The following is a 16,756-nucleotide window of genomic DNA, read 5'->3' on the forward strand; positions in this document are numbered from 1 at the left end:
CCGCTGAGCCTGCTCCACAACGGGAGAGGCCACAACAGTGAGAGGCCCGTGTACCGGGAAAAAAAAAAAAAACTTTAAAAATACATGTATGGGGGGCTTCCCTGGTGGCACAGTGGTTAAGAATCTGCCTGCCAATGCAGGGGACACGGGTTCGAGCCCTGGTCTGGGAAAATCCCACATGCCGCAGAGCAGCTAAGCCCGTACACTACAACTACTGACCCTGCGGTCTAGAGCCCACATGCCACAACTACTGAAGCCTGTGCGCCTAGAGCTGGTGCTCCGCAACAAGAGAAGCCACTGCAGTGAGAGGGATGTGCATCACAACGGAGAGTAACCCCTGCTCACCACAACTAGAGAAAGCCCACACACAGCAACGAAGACCCAGTGCAGCCCAAAATAAACAAATAAGATTAATTAATTAAAAAAAATACATGTATGTATCCATAAACAATGTAAGGTAGTCCTGTTCCCTTCATTAAATATTTATCAAAATTTGAGTTAATGGATTTTTAAGTTCTTTCACCTTCATAAAATTAATTTTAGAAGCAAATATTGCCTATATTTTTAGCTCCCACCCACACCTCCAAGATTAAAAAGATTTTATGAAAAGATTTCTAATAACACATTAAAAATAGAAGCAGTTTCCGATTATAGTTCTAGATACCAGAAATCAGAATCTCAAAGGTTCAGTGAGTCTGTTCCAGGTGGTGGCAGCTTCTCTTCATTTTTAAGTAAACAAAACATGTTTTTTTTATTTTGTTGTTATTAAAAAGCATTCTACTTTAGTATCATGTATAACAGTTTTTACTTTTATTCCTATTAAATACCGAAAAGATAATGTATAGTTTTGTCTGTGGGATTTTAGTATATCTATATGCCCTCCAAAAAAATGGATGTGCAGATAAATAGTTTACACGGAGGCTGGGTTTGCTTAGGACTTGCTAAGCTTGTCAAAGGGTAATATTATCCCTCAAAGGGATATATGGTAATATTTATAGGGTAATATTTAACTAACATATTAAGCTTAAAAAATTAGAGTTCTATATCAAAGTCAACTTGAAATTATTTTTATAACAGAGTTTAATTCAAGTTTGTTAAAAAAAAAAGACAGTTTGTAATTCAGCAGAACTGTTCATTTTCACACATAATTTAAAAGAAAAATGTGAAGTTAAATCCCCCTAGTGCATCCTGTTTGAAATAAGTGATAACGCCTTCTATTTTAATATAAGGCTTTTCTATAGCTTTAACACTGATAGATGAAGTAGGTTAAGTTGTTAAAAGAGCTTTAGTATAATAATTATTTCTGAATTTTGATGATATAAGCCAAAATGATTTTTGATATTAAAAGTAAGTTATGTTTTGCTTCTTAGTTCTATTGGTGAATATGATAAAGCTATCCAGGCTTTTAAGTCAACACCCCTTGAGGAGTTAGAAGACATCATAGGTTTTGGATTGGCTTTATTTATGAAGGGTCTGTATAAAGAGAGCAGCAAAGGTAAGTGCGTTGCTTAAAGTTAAAGGATACTTTCTACTTTTCCAGAGCTGAGAAGAATTTAATCATGATGAGCTTACATACAGAAAGATGTAATATTAAGATGGGGGTAGGGGTTGCAGTGTTTATTAAAAATCTGACTAAAAGTCAGGAACGTTAAGAGGTACTTTTTATCTGTTCCTTCCTTTAGTACATTATTATGATGAATAGTCTTTTTAGCAGTGTTACGAACTGAATTTTATCTTTATTATTTAGATGAAACAGACCCAAGATCACTTAGGGTACATGTATAAGGTAGCATTTGAAAGCAAGTATTTACTACTCCACAGTGTTTCAGTATACATTTCTGATAAATGAAGGCCTCAACCATTGTTAGTAATAATACATTTTGGTTTCTCCAAAAATGCTTATTGAGTGCCTTTTCACATATATGGCCCAGCCTATGTGTGTGCAGCTCATTTTAAGTACTGCTTAATGGAGTTGCCGGTCTGTACATGGGAATGTGGGTGATACCTCAATGGCTCTAGACCTCCACTTCTTTTGAAGATAGTAATTCAAACCTGCCTATAGATTCTAAAGAAGGAAATTGAGAAATATCACATAATAACCCAAATGATATTCCCAGAATCACCTTGGAACAGCTAAACCAAGTTAGATATTCTAAATTTTTATTCCATTCACTTGAGAGCAAGGAAACAATAAGATGTAATTTTAGTTAGACCCCTTTAAACAATAGTATTAGGTGGGCTTCCCTGGTGGCACAGTGTTTGAGAGTCCGCCTGCCGATGCAGGAGACACAGGTTCGTGCCCCTGTCTGGGAAGATCCCACATACCGTGGAGCGGCTAGGCCCGTGAGCCATGGCAGCCGAGCCTGCGCATCCGGAGCCTGTGCTCTGCAACCAGAGAGGCCACAACAGTGAGAGGCCCGCGTACCGCAAAAAAAAAAAAAAAAAAAAAAAAAAAATAGTATTAGGAAAGGAAATGTCCCACCATTTGTCAGTCAGGATTGTTTTTATATTGTTTTGTTTTTGTTTCCAACTCTATGTAACAGCCTATGAGAGAGCCTTGTCTACTGTTGAATCAGAGCAAGACAAATCTCATATCTTGACAGCTCTGGCAATAGCGGAGTATAAACAAGGAAAAATGGACGTAGCCAAGACATTGTTATTTAAATGGTATGTATAGTTGACATCAACACTCGACATGACCAGATACTTAAATATTGGGTTAAATTTTGGAGGAACGTAAAATGAAGTTCTTAATGTTTCAGGAACATTTTTGTGAACAAAAGGGATTGGACCCACCTGGTTCTGAACTGACAGTCACAGGTGGAGCTAGAGATCATGGCTTAATTTTAAATTCTGGATTCATCCAATCCTTCAAAACCATCCTGTACTCTGTGTGTATTATTTATTTTTTTAAAACAGTAATTGATCAGCTCATCTCTTAGGATCATAAAATTTTAATGAAGGCAGTCATTAACTGGCTTGTTTTTGGCCCCGTAAGTTCCCAAAGAGACTTTTTTTCCCTCTTTCGTATTCAGGTTAACCTGATAAAGTTCATTTAAAGTTGAGTCTTTAAAAATGTGTATATACACCAATATAAATTGTAACTGTTTCTTTATTCTTGGAATAATTTAATAAAATAACAGTCTCTGATATCTATGATTATTTATATGGTATTTTTTTTTTTAATAATTTATTTTTGGCTGCATTGGGTCTTGGTTGTTGTGCGTGGGCTTTTCTCTGGTTGCAGTGAGCAGGGGCTGCTACTCTTCATTGTGTGCAGGCTTCTTTTTCTTTTTTTTTAATTTTTAAATTTTATTGTATTTTTTTATACAGCAGGTTCTTATTAGTCATCAATTTTATACACATCAGTGTATACCTGTCAATGCCAATCGCCCAGTTCATCAAACCACCGTCCCCACACCCCGGCCGCTTTCCCTGCTTGCTGTCCATACGTTTGTTCTCTACATCTGTGTCTCAGTTTCTGCCCTGCAAACCGGTTCATCTGTACCATTTTTCTAGGTTCCACATTTATGCGTTAATATACGATATTTGTTTTTCTCTTTCTGACTTACTTCACTCTGTATGACAGTCTCTACATCCATCCACGTCTCAACAAATGACCCAATTTCGTTCCTTTTTATGGCTGAGTACTATTCCATTGTATATATGTACCACATTTTCTTTATCCATTTGTCTGTTGCTGGACATTTAGGTTGCTTCCATGACCTGACTATAAATAGTAAATAGTAAATAGTGCTGCAGTATATAGTTCTGCAGTGAACATTGGGGTGCATGTGTCTTTTTGAATTATGGTTTTCTCTGGGTATATGCCCAGTAGTGGGATTGCTGAATCATATGGTAATTCTATTTTTAGTTTTTTAAGGAACCACCATACTGTTCTCCATAGTGGCTGTATCAATTTATATTCCCACCAACAGTGCAAGAGGGTTCCCTTTTCTCTGCAACCTCTCCAGCATTTGATGTTTGTAGATTTTCTGATGATGCCCATTCTAACTGGTGTGAGGTGATACCTCATTGTAGTTTTGATTTGCATTTCTCTAATAATTAGTGATGTTGAGCAGCTTTTCATGTGCTTCTTCGCCATCTGTATGTCTTCTTTGGAGAAATGTCTATTTAGGTCTTCTGCCCATTTTTAGATTGGGTTGTTTGTTTTTTTAATATTAAGCTGCATGAGCTGTTTATGTATTTTGGGGATGAATCCTTTGTCCGTTGATTCGTTTGCAAATATTTTGTCCCATTCTGAGGGTTGTCTTTTCGTCTTGTTTATGGTTTCCTTTGCTGTGCAAAAGCTTTGAAGTTTCATTAGGTCCCATTTATTTATTTTTGTTTTTATTTCCATTACTCTAGGAGGTGGATCAAAAAAGATCTTGCTGTGATTTATGTCAAAGAGTGTTCTTCCTATGTTTTCCTCTAAGAGTTTTGTAGTGTTCAGTCTTACATTTAGGTCTCTAATCCGTTTTGAGTTTATTTTTGTGTATGGTGTTAGGGAGTGTTCTAATTTCATTCTTTTACATGTAGCTGTACAGTGTTCCCAGCACCACTTATTGAAGAGACTGTCTTTTCTATATTGTACAGCCTTGGCTCCTGTGTCATAGATTAGTTGACCATAGGTGCATGGGTTTATCTCTGGGCTTTCTATCTTTTTCCATTGATTGATATTTCTGTTTTTGTGCCAGTACCATATTGTCTTGATTACTGTAGCTTTATAGTAAAGTCTGAAGTCAGGGAGTCTGATACCTCCAGCTCCGTTTTTTTCCCCTCAAGACTGGCTATTTGGGGTCTTTTGTGTCTCCATACAAATTTTAAGATTTTTGGTTCTAGTTCCGTAAAAAATGCCATTAGTAATTTCATAGGGATAGCATTGAATCTGTAGATTGCTTTGGGTACTATAGTCATTTTCACAATATTGATTCTTCTAATCCAAGAACATGGTATAGCTCTCCATCTGTTGGTAACATCTTTAATTTCTTTCATGAGTGCCTTATAGTTTTCTGCATACAGGTCTTTTGTCTCCCTAGGTAGGTTTATTCCTAGGTATTTTATTCTTTTTGTTGCAATGGTAAATGGGAGTATTTCCTTAATTTCTCTTTCAGATTTTTCATCATTAGTGTATAGGAATGCAAGAGATTTCTGTATATTAATTTTCTATCCTGCAATTTTACCAGATTCACTGATTAGCTCTAGTAGTTTTCTGGCGGCATCTTTAGGATTCTCTACGTATAGTATCAGGTCATCTGCAAACAGTGACAGTTTTACTTCTTCTTTTCCAATTTGTATTCCTTTTATCTCTTTCTTCTCTGATTTATATGGCTAGGACTTCCATAACTATGTTGAATAATAGTGGTGAGAGTGGACATCCTTGTCTTGTTCCTGATCTTAGAGGAAATGCTTTCAGTTTTTCACCATTGAGAATGATGTTTCCTGTGGGTTTGTTGTATATGGACTTTATTATGTTGAGGTTGGTTCCCTCTCTGCTCACTTTCTGGAGAGTTTTTATCATAAATGGGTGTTGAATTTTGTTGAAAGCTTTTTCTGCATGTATTGAGATGATCATATGGTTTTTATTCAATTTGTTAATATGGTGTATCACATTGATTGATGTGTGCATATTGAAGAATCCTTGCATTCCTGGGATAAATCCCACTTGATCATGGTGTATGATCCTTTTAATGTGTTGCTGAATTCTGTTTGCTAATATTTTGTTGAGGATTTTTGCATCTGTATTCATCAGTGATATTGGTCTGTAATTTTCTTTTCTTGTAGCATCTTTGTCTGATTTTGGTATCAGGGTGATGGTGGCCTCATAGAATGAGTTTGGGAGTGTTCCTTCCTCTGCAATATTCTGGAAGAGTTTGAGAAGGATGGGTGTTAGCTATTCTCTAAATGTTTGATAGAATTCACCTGTGAAGCTATCGGGTCCTGGACTTTTGTTTGTTGGAAGATTTTTAATCACAGTTTCAATTTCATTACTTGTGATTGGTCTGTTCATATTTTCTATTTCTTCTTGGTTCAGTCTTGGAAGGTTATACCTTTCTAAGAATTTGTCCATTTTTTCCAGGTTGTCCATTTTATTGGCATAGAGTTGCTTGCAGTAGTTTCTTAGGATGCTTTGTATTTCTGCGGTGTCTGTTTTAACTTCTCCTTTTTCATTTCTAATTTTATTGATTGAGTCCTCTCCCTCTTTTTCTTGATGAATCTGGCTAATGGTTTATCAATTTTGTTTATCTTCTCAAAGAACCAGCTTTTAGTTTTATTTATCTTTGCTATTGTTTTCTTTGTTTCTATTTCATTTATTTCTACTTTGATCTTTATGATTTCTTTCCTTCTGCTAACTTTGGATTTTGTTTGTTCTTCTTTCTCTAGTTGCTTTAGGTGTAAGGTTAGATTGTTTATTTGAGATTTTTGTTTCTTGAGGTAGGCTTGTATAGCTATAAACGTCCCTCTTTTGCTGCATCCTATAGGTTTTGGATCGTCGTGTTTTCATTGCCATTTGTCTCTAGGTAGCTTTTTATTTCCTCTTCGATTTCTTCAGTGATCTCTTGGTTATTTAGTAACATATTGTTCAGCCTCCATTTGTTTTTGTTTTTTATGTTTTTTTCCCTGTAATTGATTTCTAATCTCATAGCATTGTGGTCAGAAAAGATGCTTGACATGATTTCAGTTTTCTTAAATTTACTGAGGCTTGATTTGTGACCCAAGATGTGATCTCTCCTGGAGAGTGCTCTGTGTGCACTTGAGAAGAAAGTGTAATCTGCTGTTTTTGGATGGAATGTCCTATAAATATCAATTAAATCTATCTTGTCTATTGTGTCATTTAAAGCTTGTGTTTATTTATTTTCATTTTGGATCATCTGTCCATTGGTGTAAGTGAGGTGTTAAAGTCCCCCACTATTATTGTGTTACTGTCGATTTCCTCTTTGATAGCTGTTAGCAGTTGCCTTATGTATTGAGGTGATCCTATGTTGCGTGCATATATATTTATAATTGTTATATCTTCTTCTTGGATTGATCCCTTGATCATTATGTAGTGTCGTTCCTTGTCTCCTGTAACATTCTTTATTTTTATCTGATATGAGTATTGCTACTCTGGCTTTCTTTTGATTTCCATTTGCATGGAATATCTTTTTCCATCCCCTCACTTTCAGTCTGAATGTGTCCCTAGGTCTGAATTGGGTCTCTTGTAGACAGCATATATATGGGTCTTGTTTTTGTATCCATTCAGCAAGCCTGTGTCTTTTGGTTGGAGCATTTAATCCATTCATGTTTAATTTAGTTATCGATATGTATGTTCCTATGACCATTTTCTTAATGGTTTTATGTTTGTTTTTGTAGGTCCTTTTCTTCTCTTGTGTTTCCCACTTAGAGAAGTTCCTTTAGCATTTGTTGTAGAGCTGGTTTGGTGGTGCTGAATTCTCTTAGCTTTTGCTTGTCTGTAAAGCTTTTGATTTCTCCATTGAATCTGAATGAGATCCTTGCTGGGTAGAGTAATCTTCATTGTGGGGTCTTACCTTTCATCACTTTAAGTATATCATGCCACTCCCTTCTGGCTTGTAGAGTTTCTGCTGAGAAATCAGCTGTTAACCTTATGGGAGTTCCCCTGTATGTTATTTGTCGTTTTTCCCTTGCTGCTTTTAATATTTTTTCTTTGTCTTCAATTTTTGCCAATTTGATTACTCTGTGTCTTGGCGTGTTTCTCCTTGGGTTTATCCTGTATGGGACTCTCTGCACTTCCTGGACTTGGGTGGCTGTTTCCTTTCCCATGTTAGGGAAGTTTTTGACTATAATCTCTTCAAATATTTTCTCTGGTCCTTTCTCTCTCTCTTCTCCTTCTGGGACCCCTATAATGCAAATGTTGTTGCATTTAATGTTGTCCCAGAGGTCTCTTAGGCTGTCTTCATTTCTTTTCATTCTTTTATCTTTATTCTGTTCTGCAGCAGGGAAGTCCACCATTCTGTCTTCCAGGTCACTTATCTGTTCTTCTGCCTCAGTTATTCTGCTACTGATTCCTTCTAGTGTATTTTTCATTTCAGTTATTGTATTGTTCATCTCTGTTTGTTTTTTAATTCTTCTAGTTCTTCGTTAAACATTTCTTGCATCTTCTCCATCTTTGCCTCCATTCGTTTTCCGAGGTCCTGGATCATCTTCACTATCATTATTCTGAATTCTTTTTTAGAAGGTTGCCTATCTTCGCTTCATTTAGTTGTTTTTCTGGGGTTTTATCTTATTTCTTCATCTGGTACATAGCCCTGTGCCTTTTCATCTTGTCTATCTTTCTGTGAATGTGGTTTTTGTTCCACAGGCTGCAGGATTGTAGTTCTTGCTTCTGCTGTCTGCCCTCTGGTGGATGAGGCTATCTAAGAGGCTTGTGCAAGTTTCCTGATGGGAGGGACTGGTGGTGGGTAGAGTTGGCTGTTACTCTGCTGGGCAGGGCTCAGTAAAACTTGAATCCACTTGACTGCTGATGGGTGGGGCTGGGTTCCCTCCCTGTTGGTTGTTTGACCTGAGGCAACCCAACACTGGAGCCTACCTGGGCTCTTTGATGGGTCTAATGGCAGACTCTGGGAGGGCTCACACCAAGGAGTACTTCCCAGAACTTCTGCTGCCATTGTCCTTGTCCTCACGGTGAGACAGAGCCATCCCCCACCTCTGCAGTAGACCTTCCTACACTAGCAGGTAGTTCTGGTTCAGTCTCCCCTGGGGTCACTGCTCCTTCCCCTGGGTCCCGATGCACACACTACTTTGTGTGTGTCCTCCAAGAGTGGAGTCTCTTTTTCCCCCAGTTCTGTCGAAGTCCTGCAATTAAATCCCAGTAGCCTTCAAAGTCTGATTTTCTAGGAATTCTTCCTCCCGTTGCCGGACCTCCAGGTTGGGAAGCCTGACATGGGGCTCAGGACCTTCACTCCAGTGGGTGGACTTCTGTGGTATAAGTGTTCTGCAGTCTGTGAGTCACCCACCCAGCAGTTATGGGATTTGACTTTACTGTGATTATGCCCCTCCTGCCGTCTCATTGTGGCTTCTCCTTTGTATTTGGATGTGGGGTATCTTTTTTGGTGAGTTCCAGTGTCTTCCTGTTGATGATTGTCCAGCAGCTAGTTGTTATTCTGTTGTTCTTGCAAGAGGGAGTGGGAGCACGTCCTTCTACCCCGCCATCTTTGTTCCAATCTCTGCAGGCTTCTTATCGCAATGGCTTCTTTAGTTGTGCTGCATGGGCTCTAGGCACATGGGCTTCATAGTTGTGGCACACTGGCTCAGTAGTTGTGGCTCACGGGCTCTAGAGCACAGGCTCAGTTGTTGTAGCCAATGGGCTTAGTTGCTCTATAGCATGTGGGATCTTCCCAGATCAGGGCTCAAACCCATGACCCCTGCATTGGCAGGTGGATTCCTAACCACTGCGCCACCAGGGAGGCCATATATGGTATTTTTTGACTTTTTGAAATATTTTGTGGGGGGGGACGTTGACCTTATTAATTCCTTAAAAAGCAGGAGATGATTAATGGATGCTATTGGACAGTGGTTATCAGTGAGTGCTCTGTTGGCATTTTCAGTGGTACAGATCTTCATAGTACAGAATTGTTTCCACCATTGCAGGAAGATCTTATCCTTGTCCCCCGTCTATTAGATGCTAACAGCAGTCCTCAGTCATTGTGGAAATGAAAGAAGTGCCTCCACATCCCCAAATTATGCTCCCGTGCCAAGGGTTAGGGGGATGGAGATGACTAGATGGTACTAGTTGAGAATGACTTCTATACGATAAGCTTTAGTTTTGTTTATTCGTGGTGATACTTTTGTTCCATCCTGATTAAAGTAATTTTCTTATAAAATAAATAGGCAGTTCTTTCTCCTCCTCTTAGCTATTTTGAGAAAACCAATCAGAATTTTAAAAATCTTGTCACTTTACATGGATATACTCATGTAATGTGAATATATGTTCAGAATATCCATATTTGCAAATAGCTTGAGAAAAAGAATCATAGATGCTAATATGTTGCTGCAGTAATCAAGAGCAAAAGTAACACCAAATTAGTTATGATTAGATTAGTCTTGGGTTACTGTTTAAAACAGTAAATGAAACTGTTTTGAACATTAGTAGAAGTGGGGAGAAATAGTAGAATATTTTCGTGTTCTTTTCTCCTCTTATGAGGGAAAACCTTTACCTCCTTTTTTTTGCGTTGTTGGATCCAGGGCTAGGTATTTTATCTGATCTATGTTTTTTTCTTTGTTTTTGGTTGTCTGCATGTCATCTTTCAAACTTAACACTGCAAACTGCTCCCTTTCCTGCCCCTTGGCATTCTTTTCTTTGACTTCCTTTCTATGAATAATTCAGTTACCTGTTCTTTATTCATCTTGTTTGGCATTCTTATGTTGGGAACAAAGCAGTGTCCTCGGTGCTTAGGCGGAGTGTGAATAAGTTCAATACATAAGGGGAAAAAATCTGGTTACCAGCATCATAGAATTTTTGATATAAATAACTACATGTAAAATTCTAGCACGTGGTACAGGACAACATGCAGGTACCGTGCATTCAACATGTGTTAGCTTAATGGGATGTAGTCATTTCAGTAATTAGATTTGTATTTTTTTTTTTTTGGCTGCATTGGGTCTTCGTTGCTGTGCACGGGCTTTCTCTAGTTGCGGTGAGCAGCGGCTACTCTTTGTTGCGGTGCGTGGGCTTCTCATTTGTGGTGGCTTCTCATTGCAGAGCACAGGCTGTAGGTGTGTGGGCTTCAGTAGTTGTGGCATGGTGGCTCAGTAGTTGTGGCTCGTGGGCCATAGAGTGCAGGCTCAGTAGTTGTGGTGCACGGGCTTAGGTGCTCTGCAGCATGTGGGATCTTCCTGGACCAGGGCTTGAACCCGTGTCCTCTGCATTGGCAGGCAGATTCTTAACCACCATTCCCCCAGGGAAGTCCCTAGATTTTCTATATTAATACATATTAGAGTATATAGGTTTGTTCTCTTTTGAACCAAGGCACAAATTAGAATTTCTTCTTTTGTTGTTAGTATTGGAATTTATATTTTAGTATTTGCTTTTTTTTTAGTTACAACTTACAGTGTGGTTTATTTATATTGATGGAAATGACTATAACTAATTGAAATTCTTCCATATTTGGATGCCTCCATCTATTAACCCTTATCGTAAAAAGAGTTACTATGGATGCTTTAAGTTTGCTTCAGAGCTGCCTATGAAAATTCATGACTTTCTAGCTGTTTGTCAAAATCAAATTCTAAACAGCTTGTTGTCCCCTCCCCCAAAATAATAGAAAGACATAGTGGTAGGTATGTGATATTTTATAATGTTACAGCTATTTATATTATATTTTAATGAACTTTGTTTAACAAAATTTTCAAAGTTCCTATGTTTTGTTACAGTACAACATTCATAATTATTATTAGGAGTACTGTTAAGTTTATAAAGAGCTCAGGTTTTCTTCATTTTAATTAATAAGGATTCCTAAACATTATTGACTTTTACCTCCATAAGGCTAAATCAGATTTCACGGCTGAAGAAGGAAAAGAAGAAAGCTGGATGTTTATATACAAAATTTAAATTCTCCTTCAGTTATAAATGTGCTCACTTGGAATATGGTGGATATAGACAGTTCTTGTAATTATTATATATTGCTCTTGTTTCAAATACCACAGAACAATAAGACAAAAGCTTTTGGCGAATGATAAAAATCAGATCTTAGGTTAAGCATTTTTCTTTATTTTTCATACCTTTTAGGATTTTATTGGAACTAAAGATTTTAGCGAAATTATTCTAATTATTTACCTAGAACTGTGACCCAAAGAGACTGTGCTGTATATTTGTTTCTAAACGTAGATAAAATGACCAGAAAGGAAATTTGGTTATTGATGCTCTGTGAAGGCCATTGGTACTTTTAACTGCTTCAGAAATTCAGGGAAACAGGACTTCCCTGGTGGTCCAGTGGTAGAGAATCCGTCCTACAATGCAGGTGACATGGGTTTGATCCCTGGTTGGGGAACTAAGATCCCACATGCCATGGGGCAACTAAGCCGTGTGCCACAGCTACTGAGGCTGCATGCCTCAAACTACAGAGCCCGCATGCCACAACAAAAGACCTGACCCAGCCAAAAAAAAAAAAAAAAAGGAAATTCAGGGAAATTACTGTTCCTAGAAACCATGGAACTTAGTTTTATAGTTATCTTAAAGCTGCACTGTAGTTTGGTGAATCTATAAGTAAATTGTTTTTTCTACCAACTGTTAAGTATGTTTTAATAGTTACAGACTATTGTACTCATGGCTAATAGGCAATTAAAAATATATTTACAGCTCTATCTTAAAAGAACCAACCACGGAAAGCCTTCAAGCCCTGTGTGCCCTAGGATTGGCAATGCAGGATGCAACACTGTCAAAAGCTGCACTTAATGAGTTACTGAAGCACTGCAAACAGAAAGACAATGATTATCAGAGGTGCCTTCTTACTTCAGCGATCTATGCACTACAAGGTCGCACTGTGGCAGTGCAGAGACAAGCATCTAAAGCTGTTCACAGGTAAATTCTGTACTTGTGAACTTGGGGTCTACTTATACTTGATGAAGTTGTCTTTGATGTTTGGACCTTATTAAGACTATATAATGAGGTAAGCATATATATTTGGAAACCAAGTTGTGGTTTTATGAAACTGTACATAGGATCAGGTAACTGACTACATGTTATTTCACCTCTAACAATTTAAATAAAAAATTCAGTTGGTAAAGAGAGAACAGAAAATCTTTCAGATTAAGGCCCAAATCTTGTTTTTTTTTTTTTTTTTTAAGAACATGGAAAGTTTATTCACAAATGAAGGAATAAAAATGGCTAATATACAAGAAAATATCTGAAACTTCATTAATAATACAATAAATGCAAATTTTAAGAATAAAGATACAATTTTTGACAAATTGACAAAGATTTTTAAGCTTTTTAAAAAAATTAGAAATACTGAGTAAAGGCAGTTTATACGTGGAGGACTCATACGGGACCTGCAACTGGCCACAAAACATTTTCCCCAAATTCTCCTGTACCAAATCTTGTTTTAATATGAAAGCCCTTACAAATTCTCAAGTTTGTGATATTGTCAGTTTGTTATCTGATACCGTCCAGTTTGATGGTTTTAGGAATTTTTTGGCCACTCAAACATTCATTAATATTCAAAATTTGGAAAATAGAAAGCTGTTATCACTAGCAACAGCGGTTATTTATTAGATTTATTTTTAGCAGTAAAGTGTTACATCTGTAGTTTATTTTCCTTCCACAGTTCTCATCTCTGTGTTTTCTTTGAACACAGCGTATTAAAATTTCCTTAACCTTTCCTAATTGGATCTCATGGCTCTGTAATCATCACATTGCTGATTTTTCTTTCTTATTTTAATAAAAACTGTAGGTGTATGTAGGAGATATAAAGTATGTTTCTAAAAATTCAGTCACTTTTAACCACACGTAGAGAATTAATTTGAACTTGTTTTAGATGTCTAAAAGATTTTTAACTTAGATACTAAATAAAATGTTGATTTTGGGGGGTACTCTTTGTGATTAAAGTAACTACCATCATCTCTAAGCCCTCTGCTTTTGATGATCATTATAGTAACCCAGCTGATCCTGCTCTTTGGTCTTTGTTGTCCCGAGTAGTTGCTCAGTATACTCAACGAAATGCAAAGGTGAGTAATGTTCTAAATTCTGGCAAAAGACAAAATAACTTACGATGTGGTATATAATATAATTTTAAAGTATCAATATTAACATTATTATTCTGGAAAATAATTAACTAATAGAGCAAGGGAGTTCTGTTATCTAGTGAAGTTTTTCATTAGTCATTCAACAAGTAGTACATGGAGTTTCTTCCATGTACTGTTGTACTGCTCTGGGTGTTATGGAAGATACAAAGAAGGAGGTAGACTTTTTTGAACATGTATAGATTGTTATGTTATTCTTATAATTCACTTTCTTTTCCAGGTAAAATGTCTAATTGAATTTTTTTAAATTAAGGATTTCAGATCGACTTTATGAAAACTATTGTGCTGTGTATATTTTCCTTACTTTTAGTACTGAGTTGAGTATTGAGGTGGTGGTGGTGAGGTTCATGATGCTCTGAACTTTAGTTACTTATTTTACTGGGGACTGTGGACATATTAAAAATACTAAATTTTCATGGAGTAAAACTATGTTAGTTTATCTTAAAATAAGTTTTGTGGTCTCTCTTTTTTTTCTTTCAGTCTTCGTTTCACAATCTTGTAAGAAAATTGTATATTTGTTTGTTACTACTGTAAAGTCATGTAACTTTTGGACCTTTAATGAATATTTTAAAGGAGCAGAGTTGAACTGATCATCGTAGAAAAGATTTTCTTTTATAAAAATATTAAACTGCTTTTTTAAAGTTGGTACTTAAGGAGTTTAAAAGTTACAAATGTGATAAAGCTGAACCTTTCAAATGACTTAATGTAAAGATTTTATCAGTCTTAATTTTTACTTTTTTGTGAAAGTTTATGCATTTATATAAGTAATAATTTGTTTACTGTTATAGGGAGGTGCAGTAGCAGGAAATGTGGCTCATATTCTGGACTCAAATCATGGAAAGGTTAGTTTGCCCCAATTCAAAGGAAATGTTAAATAATATTATTATTATTTAACATTGGAAGTGTTAAATAATATTATTTACTGTTAAATAATATTGTTAAATAATATTATTGATGAATAACTTTTCTTCTTAGGCTTAGGGGTCAAATAATATCCAATATAGTACTACTTTTAGTCACTTTGAAAGTCAGGGAGCTATAAAGAGAATTGATTAACACCCTTCCTTTCTCTTTGTAGAAGGCACTACTATACAGTGCAGTAAATCAGTTGGCTATGGGAAGCAGTTCAGCAGATGGTGAGAAAAATACTGCACTAAAGGCCATTCAGAAGGCAGCTCTCCTTTCTCCAGGTGAATATAGTGTGATCCATTTCATTATTTAGAATTCCGTCCATCTTGCATTTGTGTTAAAGAAGCAAAGTTTGTATTTTTATGAAATAAGAAGGGAATTTTAAAATATTTTAAGATCTTGCATATTATTTGATTACTGCATTCAGCTACTGATATTTAAGAGATAATCAGTTATTGAAGCAGACTCAAAGGAATATCTGTATAAAGATACTTCATTAACCATTATTGAAACTCTGAATTATATATTTTCAAAAAGTGGTTTTATTTCTGTTTAATGAGGTTTATTTATAGCTACTAAATTATTTAATAAACATGTTGAGTTATTTTTATGTGTAATTAACTTCTTGAAGAGTGGAGATATGTCTTCTATGGTAACTGTCAGAACTGCCAAGGTGCTGGCCTCACATGAACTAATTACTTAGTTCTAACCAGAGTCGTATGTATGCCATTGGTCACAAAAGGCACTGAGGAACTGCATATAACCTGCATCAGCATGCTTCCATTACCACTGCTGGAGAAATGCTATAGAGGATTGGAATGTCTAACAAAGTAGGGTTATGGGATATATTTTTACATAATATTATTTTTAACATGAAATATAGCTTTAAACAGTATATTCCCCCAGAGCACTTCAAACATTTGCTGGATCAGAATGCTATTGCTTTTGGCCAGGGACTGTGGGGAAACATACAAAGAACAGGTTCACAATAAATGATAAGGATCCTAACTAAACTTCAGAGATTATTTTATAAAACAAGTAAACAGACCAATGTGGACTGTTGTTTATTCTTTCTTTCATTTTTGAAATAGAACAAAAAGAAATCCTAAACATTTGGTTTTATCTATGTCCTATGTTAGGTTATAACATATGTTATCTATGTTCTATGTTAGGTAAGTTTCTGATTTTTAAAGGTGTTTCCCAAACAAGTATTAGATATAGAATTACTCTCAAGAATTCTTACTGTGGATCTAGAATGGTAGATGTTAGCCTTTGATTGTGTGCATGGCATACACTTTAGAAAGGTGAGATTGCCCAGCTAATATCTCTAATCATTTTCTCTGATTTTCCCATATTATCTGGAGAAATTCATAAACAAGGAAGCAGAGTCATATAGGAAGCTTAAAACAGGGACTGACTGATGAAGCTGAGTGCTTATTTGAGACTTGTTTGGAGTCCAGTGAAAGTGAATGTAATTGTAGTTATGTGTAGTAGCTGTACATCTAACCTTTGTAGATCTTTAGTTAGACAAAGTACAATTTTGATAGATGGTACTCCAAGGAATCTTTTCAGAAATTTAAATATAATCCCAGGAATTTAGAATTGAATGGAAAGAAATCCAATGTCTGTTAGATTAGTACTTCTGTGATATTAAAAGGTATTTTTAGCAAACCATATTAAAAATTTTTTTAGGTTTCTAGTATATATATAGTATAAATTATATATATGTGTATATACATATATATGTATAATTATATATATATGTGTATACACATATATATGTATAATATTTATATTATCACTTTGTTTCATAGGGAATTTGAGTTGCTGGTTATCTGTAGAAGAGTTCATGAAGACAGCAATTCTTTTGAATTGTGACAAAAGAAATTGCTGCCAGCTAATGTCCATCCCCCTCCCAAAATCTAAACTATAGAATACCCTAAGATCCTTAAATGAGTTGTTCACTTAATCTTACAAACACAAAAATTGAGTCCACTTCAACTGGAATTATAGGATTTTAGACCTGAGGGCACCTGAGCCATCATCTAATTTAGATGCCTTATTTTGTAGAAGTATGTGTTCCAAAGGAAGA

The 16,756-nt window shown here is 36.0% G+C and overlaps 1 protein-coding gene across 1 annotated transcript in view; it reads left to right on the forward strand.

Annotated features, from left to right (window-relative positions):
• Positions 1–16,756, forward strand: part of SKIC3 (SKI3 subunit of superkiller complex) — a gene marked incomplete at its 5' end in the record, with an annotated part of 72,807 nt that overhangs the window by 37,053 nt on the left and 18,998 nt on the right. The window contains 6 exons of the mRNA XM_007469751.1: positions 1,371–1,495; positions 2,544–2,667; positions 12,314–12,535; positions 13,608–13,680; positions 14,544–14,597; positions 14,834–14,945. Coding sequence (XP_007469813.1) covers positions 1,371–1,495; positions 2,544–2,667; positions 12,314–12,535; positions 13,608–13,680; positions 14,544–14,597; positions 14,834–14,945 — 710 coding nt within the window. The remainder of the gene's footprint in view (positions 1–1,370; positions 1,496–2,543; positions 2,668–12,313; positions 12,536–13,607; positions 13,681–14,543; positions 14,598–14,833; positions 14,946–16,756) is intronic.

The sequence above is a fragment of the Lipotes vexillifer genome, unplaced genomic scaffold (assembly GCF_000442215.2).
Source record: "Lipotes vexillifer unplaced genomic scaffold, Lipotes_vexillifer_v1.1 scaffold67, whole genome shotgun sequence".
Lineage (NCBI taxonomy): Eukaryota > Metazoa > Chordata > Mammalia > Artiodactyla > Lipotidae > Lipotes > Lipotes vexillifer.